We start from the raw sequence: 12,113 nt of genomic DNA on the forward strand, positions 1-12,113 counted from the left end.
GGCCGCCTGCCCTGCCCACTGCATTAACCCAACTCATCCTAGTAAATGCCAGGAAGGCGTCTCCTCCTCGCTCCCCTCTGCTAGCGCTGCGCGTGGCCAGCAGCGGTGGCTCTTCTGCACCCGGGCCGGGGCCAGAGTCTCGCCTACCTCTCCCCGGGGGCAGCGGGCGGCCTGCAGAGGCGGCGCAGGCGCCCTGCTGCAAGCGGAGTGCACAGCGCTGCCGCCGAGCCGGGAGCTGCGGAGACCGGCTGTGGCTCTGCACTAAGCCCCTTCCCCGCGGGCTTTGGAGCCCTATGCCCCCTCCGGCGAGCCCGGGGGCCCGGCTGGGGGCGGCTCGCGGTAGCTTCCGGGATGCTGCTGGTTCTGCTGCTTGCTGCCTGTTGGGGGCGGGGGATGCTGGCTGGCAGCCCCCCAGGCCCGGCGGTGCACAGCCTGCGAGGGAGCTGGTGGCTGGGCAGCGGGAACGGCTCGGTGGTGCTGAGAGGGGATGTGCCCGGCTGCGTTCACACGGCCTTACTCCGCCAGGGCCTCATCCAGGTACTGCACGCGCGCCGGGCTGCGGCTCGCTCCTCGCAGGGGCCCGGCCCGGGGGTTAAAGCGAACTGCGCCTAGGAACCCCCCGCCGACGCTGCCCCCAGAGATGGTGCTTCGGTCCGTCTGTCTGGCTGCCTGTCCGGCTGCTGGGATCAGAGCATCGGCCTGGGCGAGGGCAGGGGGCTGCCTCCCCTGCCTCCCCGTTCCTGCTCTAGGCCAGTGCTGCGGGGTTTAGGGGGTGGGCAGTGCTCAGGTGGTTTTGGTGGATGTGCATAAAAAGAAATGAATAAAACGTGGTGATATGGGGGCTCGTGTTCTGTCAAATGTAGAAACATGAAATAAAAGGTAAGTAGCCAGAGAGCACTTGAAAGGGATCCCCAAGGCCATGCCACTGAGAAACATTTACAAAGTTATTAAAGTTAATGCTTAAAATCAAATTTACACAAATTAAGAGGGAAGGTACATCTGAGGTCAGGCTTAAGTGATGAGGGATTACAGGTATCGGTTACAGGGTTCACAGGATGCATGCATAGTACATAACCAGCATAGACCCAGATTGGGGTGCAGGAGTTTTTAAAACATCAGTGGATAAGTGGTCTGGGGTACGCCACCCATAGAATGTATTTAGAGTCCAAGTCAGTATGGGTGGGGTGTGTCCCTTAGTCCTTCAAGGAAGGAAGGAAGTGAGTTATTGCCCTGACCGATGTTCTCACCCGTGATGTGTTCCGTGTAGATGTCTCTGGACCACCTCATCTGATGGTGTCGAACACCATGAGCTGTCTCATGAGCCTAGCGTAGCATCGACCAACTCCGCACGCTCTCAGCACCAGCTTGTTGTGGGAGTCCCACGCGCGGAAGGCTTTACTGTTGTCTCAAACACTGCAAGTTTCACTAGCATGACTGCAGTATCTGGGGCTATTCCTGTAGCAACATTTAATATTTTTTTCACATCTCTAATGTCAAAGGAGGCCAAATCTTGCTATATACAGACAGCATCACTGAAATGCAATCGTCTCTGAGTAGTCCAAATTGGGTGTCGGTTGCACAGTCTGGGGGAGTGCAAAAAATGTGGCCAACAACACCAGCACAAATGTCTTGTGAAAAGCATCCCACTCTTAGTGCCTTTGATGTTCACTTGGTACAGACAGAACGGAGGTGTTTAAAGCCCCACACAGTGGAGTGCACATTTATTCAATTTGCCTACCTCAGAAGGGTGAAATCCTGAATCGACCCTGTGGAAATTTGAGTTGTGTTTGCAGGGAGTTTGGGGATTTTAAGGCTGATGCTTAGTCCACTAAACAACCCCCTCAAGGCCCTGTTGGCTACTGCAGAATTTTGATAACGTGCATAGATTTGTAGTATTGTAGAAGAGGCAAGTCTTCGCTTTCATGTTGTACCACGACATACTTCACTACTTTTAGAGAATTGTTCATATCAAAAGATTTTCAGAGTTTTTGCATTTTTGGATCCTTTCCTGCTTCTTTTAGCTTTCAGGTTTGGGAGAACTCCTTTCCTGTAACAATGAGTTCCAATTCTTGTTCTATAAATCAGTGACAAAACTCCCTTTTCATCCATTCAGAGCAGAAGCAGACCCAGTGTCACTACCAATCCACATGTTTTTTGTTTGGGGTTAATCTAGTCTCTTTCACCTAAATGGTGAAATTATATTTGATAGACTCTTATCTCTGCTGGTGCAGCCCGATGTTGCAATAATGCTGTGAATAAGTCCTTTAAGGGCAATGGAAGCTACGACCAGTGGGTTGAGTCACACATGTTGTAATGGAAGACTCAAACGTTTAACTATCCTTTTTTAAATAGGAAAGTGAGGTCACTAATTTAACTGAATTGCTGTAAATGGGCCAATAATTTCAGTTTTGAACGGGAGCCAAGCATTTGGGGCTTAGGCCACGGTCATGCAGAAGGGCAGAACCGCTGTGCCTTGGTGGAGTCCTGTTTACTTCAGTCAACCCTCAGGGTCAGTTAGCCTACAGCCTTGGGGCTTGTCTACTCACAGATTTGCATCGGTTTAGTTAAACTTGTGAAAAACCTTATGTGGGCATTTAAAATGACTTATTTTGATTGGGAGAGAGGGGAAACCTTTGAGCCATCTGGCAGGAGTGGAACTCAGCTGCTTGTGATGTGATGTAAAAAAAATAAATAAAAAAGTTACAAGGGACCATTCTCCAAATATATGTAAGGTCTGGGTAACACCGGGTGAGGGGAAAAAATGGGATGATTTTTCAGAGGTACTGACCATTTGCTGCTCACTTCAGTGACGTTCATTGGTGCTTAGTACCTCTAAAAATTAGGGCACCTTTTTTTAAGTTGTCCAAATGTGGACTTAAGAGCTTAACTTTAGGCACCTAAATTTGAAAATACTTGGCCTTGGATCATTTTTCTTTCTCTTTTATTCCTCCCTTCCCCAGAGCTGATGTCCTCTGTCATCATGCTTAAAGAGAATAGTCAGCCAAATATCTTTTAGGTCTTATTCAACCAAGCAAAATGTATCAGCATGTAACTTACGCATGAAAGCTTTATGCCAGCAATGGTGATCCTCTATTATGTGTACTCCAAATATTATATGATGCCATTTCTGCTGACAGGTGACTCCTACAAAATTCTTGGCACTGATGGACAGGGCTCTTGTAGCCAAATTTTCTTACCAACCATTTGCCTTTACATGCAGTCTCTGTTTTCTTGTATTAGCTGCTTCTCTGATTTGTAGTGCAGAGAATTCCATAAATATCTGAGCTCAAGTGTCTATATGTCACAAGTGATGCTTGTGCAGTTCTGAAAATTAAATCTGTTTTTACCAGAAACTTAGTTACCAGTTTGTCTAAATTGTTGCGTTTGACATTTTCTCTTAAGCTGGTATTTTTCAGAGCCACTCAAAGAACAACCATGTCATCCATCAGGTGGTTCTATTATTAGTTATTATTTATATTACTGTAACGCCTAGGAGCCCTAGTCATGGACCAGGATCCCATTTTGCTAGGGATTAAATGGCATTCATTGAGGAAAATAATTGGCTAATATAAATGTACAGTTTTTGGATGGTGGAATTGAAAATAAATTTTTGACATTGCACAAAGCTCTCCAGCCAAAAGCCAGGTAACAAAATTACTATATCCAGTAGGAAATGGAATACCAGCTCACTTCAGATAGGATACTGTACAGTCATTCAACGATAGCAATGTTTGGTCACTATCAAGTGGGCTAAATTCAGACTAGTGGTCTAGAGTTGATGGCTCGGGAAACAGAACCCAAGAAATTCCTTACTGTGGGTTGTCTCAGGCCTAGGACATGATGATCTAATCAACCAAAGCAATGGGGCAGGACTGATCATTGAAAGAAGTTTTGGATGAATGGATGAATGAATAAAATAATCTTGAGCTAGTAATCGCTGTTCTGGGCAGAAAACTGAACAAAACTGCAGCATGTTTAACAATCTAGAACAGTGGCATTGATGGCATCAGGCTTCAGATTGCACGTACCTGCGCACACACGCATAAAGCTTCATGAAAAAGTCTAGTCATCAGTGTACTACACATATGCTCCTGCAGCTGAAGGGATCATTGCCATGTAGTTTTGGCCCAAGCTTTATTTTTTGTTAAAGGTTTTACAGAAGCTAATAATAGAAATAGCTTTCTGAAATGTAAACCAAATAAAATTAAAACCAGACTGTTCAGATACAAACATCCCCTTGTGTGTCTGCAACTAGATCTGAATAATTAATACATAATTTGTGCTGAATTGAGCCTCAAACGTTTGTGACCCTTTTGCAATTTTCTTGACTGTATTTCTTTACAATTATTTGCTTACATGAATTATTGTGGATCTTAAGATTGTTCACTTGCAGTTTGTTGTATTTGAAATCCAAAATGTGATGTGTCAGTTAGTTATGATTGGGCATGTAGGTAGGTCATGTGGTATTTTTTCATATTCAGGTTGGCTGAGCATAACTCTTAGATCAAATTTTGAGAGTGGTTGCTTATGTTTATACATAGAATTATAGAAATCATAGGAAGGGACCTTGAGACGTCATCAAGCCTAGTCCCCTGTGCAGAGGCAGGAGCAAGTAAACTTAGACTATCCCTGATAGGCTTTTGTCTAACCTGTTCTTGAAAACTCCAATGATTTTCAGACCTTATTTGTGAATGTTTTCTGATCTCTGCTTTAAACTCTTTGTTCCTATGAGCATTCCTGCCAGGAAACTCCATCACTAAAATAGTAATGGAAAGTGAATATGAAGACATGAATACAAGGACAATTTTGAATTCACTGTTCTTTGTTTGAGGGAATGTTTGCGGGAAAACATTTTGAGCTACCTGCATAGCAGCATTGTGTTGATAATAAAACCGACTGTTTATTGACTGAAACTATACTAATAGTGCAGAAAGACAACAAACTGCTTAATTGACAAATAGCTTGAAGGTCTGATCACCCTCTTCTGTAGAAATACCCATGGGAAGAGTCTTTGCCAAACTGTTCTGGGAACACTGTATCTTCTCCCTTCCACCCAAATAAACATAGATAAATAAGGATTTGCCCTCTGTCCCTGATCCCACAGAGCCCCAGAATCTTCAGGAGGCCAGGGATATCTATGTGGATGTTTCTGCACCAGCTGTGAAGCCCTTGTCATCATCTAACTCCCAATCTTTGTGGCTCCTCTGGCACTGTTTTGCCAGCACTTTCTCTTCTTGGAGTCTCCCTGAAGAGGATGGAGTGGGGGCCACAAACCAACTACATCTTTTTTTGGATAACACTTTTCAGGTGCCAAGCAGGTCTTTGGGGGAGGAAAGTAATGCACAAACTCCCTGTCCCATCCTGTTTTCCTCCGGCTTTCTGCTTCAGCGGCCCCAGGTCCAAATATTGGAGAGGCATTCCCTATGCACATTTATTTCAAGGAAGTGACCAGACTGTAGGGTTTTGAAATGTTTTTAGAATGTTAAATGTTGTCAGTGCACAGGTAAGGAGGTAGTTTTGTGTGTGTCATATTATTTTAACTTGGTGTTGCCCCTTTAAAGATGACAAAGTGATGAATAACAGATTAGAGCATTCCAAACAGGATGTAGTTAAGGTGGAATAGTCTCCCTCAAAAGCTCTCTCTCTCCTTTCAAATTGTTACTTCTGTTGAATTTTTTCTGTTTTCAGCCCAGCAAAATAAGGCCCAAATCCTGCTCCCCTTACTTCTAAACATGAGTACAGCAAGCAGGATTTGACCTATATGCAGTTAATGTCAAAATGTTCTAAAGCTGTTGCTTTCACATATCACTTCACAAGTAGAAGAAATATCTGTCCTCCTAAAGCTAACCAAAATAAGATAATTGGATTGTGCACTTGCAGAATGTCTGAAAGAAAATGGCTCACCTACTAGATAACAATATTCATTTTATTTGTGTAACACTGCAATCTTTTTTGTTCGTCTATCAATAGGATCCTTACTATAGGTTTAATGACCTGACCTACAGATGGATCTCCTTGGATAACTGGACTTACAGCAGGACATTCAAAACCCCTTTTGATGTCAGGTACGCAATAAGAATAGTTTTATGTTATCTTCCATGCAGAAATGCTTGTTGTTAATCAGTCAGCCCCAAATCCACCTACTTCTTTCGGATGTAATAAACCAAATTCTGTAATGGGATATAAGCTTCAGCCTGTTGCTAAATGTCACTTAGTGGGTTTCTTTTTTTTTTTCCCCAAGATTTTTTTTCCCCATTGTCAAAAAATGGTGTACAAATTGCCAACTGCTGAAATGTAATAACAAAGCTGATAGAAAGCAAGCAGCCACACATCTGATATCTATTGAACATGGGATGTTGTGCTATATTGTGAGTCTGATCCATGGCAGCTGTCATTTTAATTTGAAATGATAAAGATGGCTACTCTGAGGAAAGTATTTTTGTAACCCATTGAAACAGCTGCTATTCAGGATACTGGGGACATAGATTTCAGTATTGACTCTCTCATGTGTAGTTAATTCAAAGTACCCTAATAATTTTACATTCTTGTGTCGTCATTCATAGGAAATGGCAGAAAGTGAATTTGGTTTTCGAGGGAGTAGATACAGTAGCGCAAATCCTGATCAATAATGTCACTGTTGGGAGAACGGACAACATGTTCAACAGATATGTGAGTAATGCTGGTATTTCTAAAGGCAATTCTACAGTTGTCTCAAAGCACTTTTCTGCCAAGCAGTTTATACCTAGACATGAACACAGTAATATCCCCAATGTGTTCAGTCCAGAGTAAAATATAATGGTCTAGGCTTGATAATATGTCATAGGGTTTGAAATGTCTTTATCTGAGAGCCATACAGAAAGCCACCTCAGTGCTGGGAAGGAGAGGTGCATTGGCTTCCCAGTGGGAGCAGGATCAGGCTTAGAAAAGAACGTTTAATGTTGTAATCTAGAAGAAGTATGGAAAGAGGAACAGTTTACCTAATAATATAAGTCTTGCTTCTTGGGAACTGTCACAGCTCTAGGAAAACTGAAGCTTAAAATAGTTATATTAGCTGGAAATCTGCTTACTAATTGGTATTAGAATGCTGCTGCTTTACATGTGAATTCTGAAGTGTAAATACATGCAGTGTAAACCTTACTTATAAATGTTTGTATGCAGTTTCTTTCTTTAGTTCTTTCATTCTAATATCACATCTAATTCCGAGGCTTTTTGATGTCATTGTGTTCTCTCTTTGGTCCTAGTCTGTATCAGTATGACAAGATCAGTACAGCCTCATTTTAGGATTGCCATAATCATACAAACTAATTTTGTAGATTTCAATTATAAGATTGTGCTAGGTGCTATAAAAACACTTAATAAAATACAGTCCCTGCTCCAAAGAACTTACAGTATAAATAGACAAAACAGATAAAGACTGTGAGAAAGGAAAGCCTATATCCATTTTATAGATGGGAAACTGAGCCACACAGAGATCGTTAGTTTCTTGATGTCTCAACATTTACCTTCATGGCTTTAGAGAAAAGGGTGTCTTATGGTTGAGGCACAGAACTGTGACCCGGGAGATCTGGATTCTGTTCTTGGCTTTGCCCCAGACCTGCATGACCTGGAACAAATCAAATAGCCTTTTTGTGCTTCAGTTCCCCACCTGTGACATTGGAATATTAATTCTTCTGTCTTTCACAGGTTTATTGTGAAGTTTTAGTTAATGTTGGAAGGTGTCAAAACAGTTTTCAGATGGAAGATGCTGTAGAATTGCAATGTATTATAATTCAGTATTTCTGGATCTTCATTTTGGTAGGCCACTGGTAGCATCTGCTTTGTGAAGTGACTGCATAAAGTAGAGTTGAACAGACTAGGACAGAGCCAAGGATTGCAAGACTGTCAGTTACTCTATTCAGTAGCTCCATTTGTAAAATACTTTAGTGGTAAATCTATTCTGTGGAGGCTGCTTATGTTGTAATTTGTTGTGTGGTGGTCTGCTGCCTGGTCAAGGACAGTGGCTACTGATTGTGGAGAGGAACAGGGGCACTTCCGCTTGGTAGAAATTCAAGAACAAATAGCAGGCATACCACAAAATAATAGTGTGGAGAAAACACTAATAACCAATTGAAATCTTTGTTTTACCAGGTGAAATTAAATTGAGGGGTGGGTATAGTGGTGTGAGCATAAGAGTTTTAAAACTAAATATGTACCTTTCTGTCCATCCACAAATAGAGGAGGGTCCAACACTGTGGTGGGCAAACTTTGTGGCCCAAGGGCCACACTTGGGTATGGATATTGTATGGTGGGTCATGAATGCACACAAAATTGGGGGTTGGGGGGCAGGAGGGCTCCAGCTGGGGGTGCGGGCTCTGGGGTGGGGCTGGGGATGAGGGGTTGGGGATGCAGAAGGATGCTCTGGGCTGGGACCAAGGGATTTGGAGGGCGGGGGAGATCAGGGCTGGGGCTGGGGTGTGGGAGGAGGTCAGGAGGCAAGCTCCGGGCTGCAATTATCTTAAGCCACTCCCAGAAACAATGGTATGTCCCCCCGTGGCTCCTACACCACCCCTGCGGCTCCCATTGGCTGCAGTTCCTGGGAGCTGTGGGGATGATGCTTGAGGTGGGAGCAGAGTGCAGAGCCCCCTGGCTGTCCCTATGTGTAGGAGCCAGAGGGCGGACATGCCATTGCTTCCAGGAGCCGCGCGGATTGGGGCAAGTCCCCGACCCCACTCCCCAGCGGGAGCTCGAGTGCCGGATTAAAATGCCTGGAGGGCCAGGTGTGTCCCCGTGGGCCATAGTTTGCCCATCCCATGCCTAACAGGTCAATAAATAAGTCCTACAGAGAGTTCTTTTCTCAATGCAGAGCTGCTAGTGTATGTATATTTTAGAGATGGGAGTGGAGGGATGGGGAACCGTACTATACCTCGGCAGCAGAGGATTGTATCAGGTGCAGCTCAGTACTCACTTTACCTAAGATCAGGCTCTGAAGTTCAGCCGCTCTCCTCATGCTTCATAGCCCAAGCTACATCTTCAAAGTGTTGTCTGCATAGCTATTTTTAGAGTGCTAGTGTGAACCTGCTAGCTCAAATCTGTCAACCTGGGCTGGGAGGCTCTCTTCTGCGGGCTGTATAGACATACCCATAGACTCCTATTGATTGCAGTGAGGCCGAGGGGGTTGCCCAGAAGGAGCTACATGTAGGACTTAGTGTGCCTTTTTTCTTAGTTAGAGAAATATTCTAATTTTCTTTTCCACCAGACCTGCAACCTATAAAGACTAGTTTACAAACATATTCAAATAATATCTATATGGTCTAAAAGGAATATACCAATCTTTATAAACCTCACAGCTAACCTTCAGTGGTATACCGTTTTGTTTTTGTTTTTTCCTGGTGCAGAGCTTTGATATTACCAGTGTAATCAAGGAGGTCAATTTTATTGAGGTCCGTTTCTTATCAGCCATTTCATATGCAGCAAAGCAGAGCAGATCTCACAGAGCATACAGTGTGCCTCCACAGTGCCCTCCACCTGTGCAGAAAGGGGAGTGCCATGTTAATTTCATCAGAAAGGTAAGAGCAAGATCATGTGTGTATGTGACTAGAGGCTTGGATGCAGGAATGCACTATGTACTGTCATTATAAATGCATTCTGAAACCTCTGGTGTAATTTCATAATTAGGGCATATTTTTCATAGCAAAAAAATCCCATAATCAAAAATATAGACCTACTCTGTAAGAAGCATAAAAAGACCGGGGTAGCTATCTGTGTGACAAGAATTTTTAAAAGGTTATCTTTGTCAATATGTCAGCAAGCAGACTGACAGCCAGAAGGGTTATCATGCATCTGACGAAGTGGGTATCCACCCACGAAAGCTCATGCTCCAAAATGTCTGTTAGTCTATAAGGTGCCACAGGATTCTTTGCTGCTTTTACAGATCCAAACTAACACGGCTACCCCTCTGATACTACCCAGAAGGGTGTTTCTGTGAGGGGCAGATTGTGTAGTCACTATCAATCTATCCACTTGGTGAGTTTAGCAAGGAATAATGACAATAGTTAGCTGTTCTGAGTGCCAGAGTTTATTGCCAAAGCTATGGAAAATCTCAGCCAAGCAGCTTTGTCAGTGTTTGCCATTGCTCATGTGCTGTGCTATTTATACTGTGCAGCTCTGGCATGTACCGACAAGAGTTATCTAACGGAGAGCCCACTTTCATCTTAAGGTATTGTGAAGTGTGATTATATATATATGTAAAATTACAGACTAGCACAAAACTACCAAAGATGGGAAACAGTAAGTTTTTAGTGCATGCTGTCATAACTACCTGTGGCAGAATATCTTCTGTGTAGGATCTCACACTGTTCTGAAAGAGCCTTGCAGTAACGAGGCACAACTGGGAAAACAACGAGTTTCAGAATTGCTTTTCCTTTGTTGGTCTGTCACAGTTTAAATGCCTTCCCTGCTAAGTGACCCCTGTATTCTCAACAGAGACCTACAGATCCTCCATTTTCAATTACCTCAGACGACATGCCCAGAATCCTTCTGATCTATAACTGAATGTATTTCCTCTGGAACCTGTCAACAGAGGGCTTGGTGCCTTGTTCCCCAAAGCACTCAGTTCGCTTCTCTTCTTGGAGCTGAGGAAGACATTGCCTTCACAACCATTGCAATCCCTACGGATTGCAATTGGAACTATAGCAGAACTAAGCATTAATCTCTGGGCCAACCCTGATTATCCTTGCTATGGTTGAATTTAATACCTAAGTATGGAGAAGTATAGGGGGTTCACTTTTATCATGAAGGTTAATTAAAACTTGGAGAGTTGTTTAATCCTGCAGAGTCCATATGTTGTTTCCACTATGTTTGTTAGAAATCAGTCCAGAGGGGAAGAAGCTTGAACAGCTGTAATCCTATTTATAGAGGTGAAATTGCTAGAAATTATTTTTATACTTTACTGGGCTATATATTTAAACAAGTAAGACTTGAGGAAAGTACCTTTAGTGATTTTATCCTCAAAGGAATTGCATTACTTTACTTGCAAATTACTTGGAATGTTTCCTAAAACGGCTTTCATTTCAAACATATGGGTATAACAGCAGATCTGCCACATTTGAAAATAAACAAACACAACATTTTTAAAGTTCGTTTGAGTCTTACCATTTTAAAGTAATGGAACACTATGTATATGTGTATGAGGTTCAGTATTAAGAATATTAAACTCATCTAAATCTTCATGGGAGTCTTGTGGCGTAATCACCCCAAGCCCACACTGAAAATATACCTTTTAATACATCAAGATGAGCATGTTGCTCTGGTGGCTTTTTACAATAGCTGGTGAAAATATAAGGGATTATATTAATAAATCTTGACTGTTTATCAGTGATACAGTTTTTAAAAAGAAAAAGCTTTTTCCTGTCAGGACTGTTATCTAAGAACTGGTTGTCCCTGCTGTTAAATTTGAAATTGGTTCATTGCTTTCTTCCTAGAAGAAGCTTTTGCAACTTGATAGACATGCAAGCTGACTCCTGTGATGCAGGGAATAGGCTTGACTAACACCGTGTTGCTTGCCAAAATTAGTATGCTTCAGCTGTAAATTATTGGTCTCTAAATTTAGAGTGGTAGGTCACTGTACAAGACTTTAACAAGATCTATTGTATTTGCACAAGGGGGAGGACATTCTGGAGCTTGGAGGTCAGCTCAATAGATGTCTTAAAGGGATGCTATTGACTAAAAATCTAGTCAGTTTTTAAAAATAAACTGAAGGTAGTTTCAGATTCTATGCTTGGCCATGAGTATTTAATTCTGCCAATTTGTGTAGTCACAATGACATTTTCCTATTTTTTAAATGTGTTTTTTTTGTTTGTTTTTTTGTCTACCTTTTGCTGTACGAAAGAACTGTGCAAACAAAAGGGAGAAAGTGTAAACCTGATTATACACAAAACACACCAAACAAACACACTGAGTCTCTGATTTCTTTCAGTTACACTAGTCTGTGTTACTGGTAACAATAGTAGACATAACATTTTCATGCTCCCGTGATATTTGGTTGATAGTGTCCCTTTAAATTATTGTAAACACCTTTATACATCAATGTGCTGTTCCTTTCTTTGTCTCTTAATTTAAAATTAAAGGTTGACTTT

At 42.5% G+C, this 12,113-nt stretch overlaps 1 protein-coding gene across 3 annotated transcripts in view; it reads left to right on the forward strand.

Moving 5' to 3' along the window:
* The first annotated feature begins 243 nt into the window (after positions 1 to 243).
* The window catches only part of MANBA (mannosidase beta), a 55,705-nt gene continuing 43,835 nt past the window's right edge, over positions 244 to 12,113 (forward strand). For all 3 annotated transcript variants that reach the window (XR_007773241.1, XM_050944495.1, XM_050944496.1), the window contains exons 1-4: positions 244 to 537; positions 5,971 to 6,065; positions 6,564 to 6,669; positions 9,375 to 9,545. Coding sequence is in view for 2 of the 3 variants with exons in the window: in XM_050944495.1 (XP_050800452.1) it covers positions 352 to 537; positions 5,971 to 6,065; positions 6,564 to 6,669; positions 9,375 to 9,545 (558 nt within the window). In the remaining variant the exon portion in view is untranslated. The remainder of the gene's footprint in view (positions 538 to 5,970; positions 6,066 to 6,563; positions 6,670 to 9,374; positions 9,546 to 12,113) is intronic.

This window comes from Gopherus flavomarginatus, chromosome 3 (assembly GCF_025201925.1).
Source record: "Gopherus flavomarginatus isolate rGopFla2 chromosome 3, rGopFla2.mat.asm, whole genome shotgun sequence".
Classification (NCBI taxonomy): domain Eukaryota; kingdom Metazoa; phylum Chordata; order Testudines; family Testudinidae; genus Gopherus; species Gopherus flavomarginatus.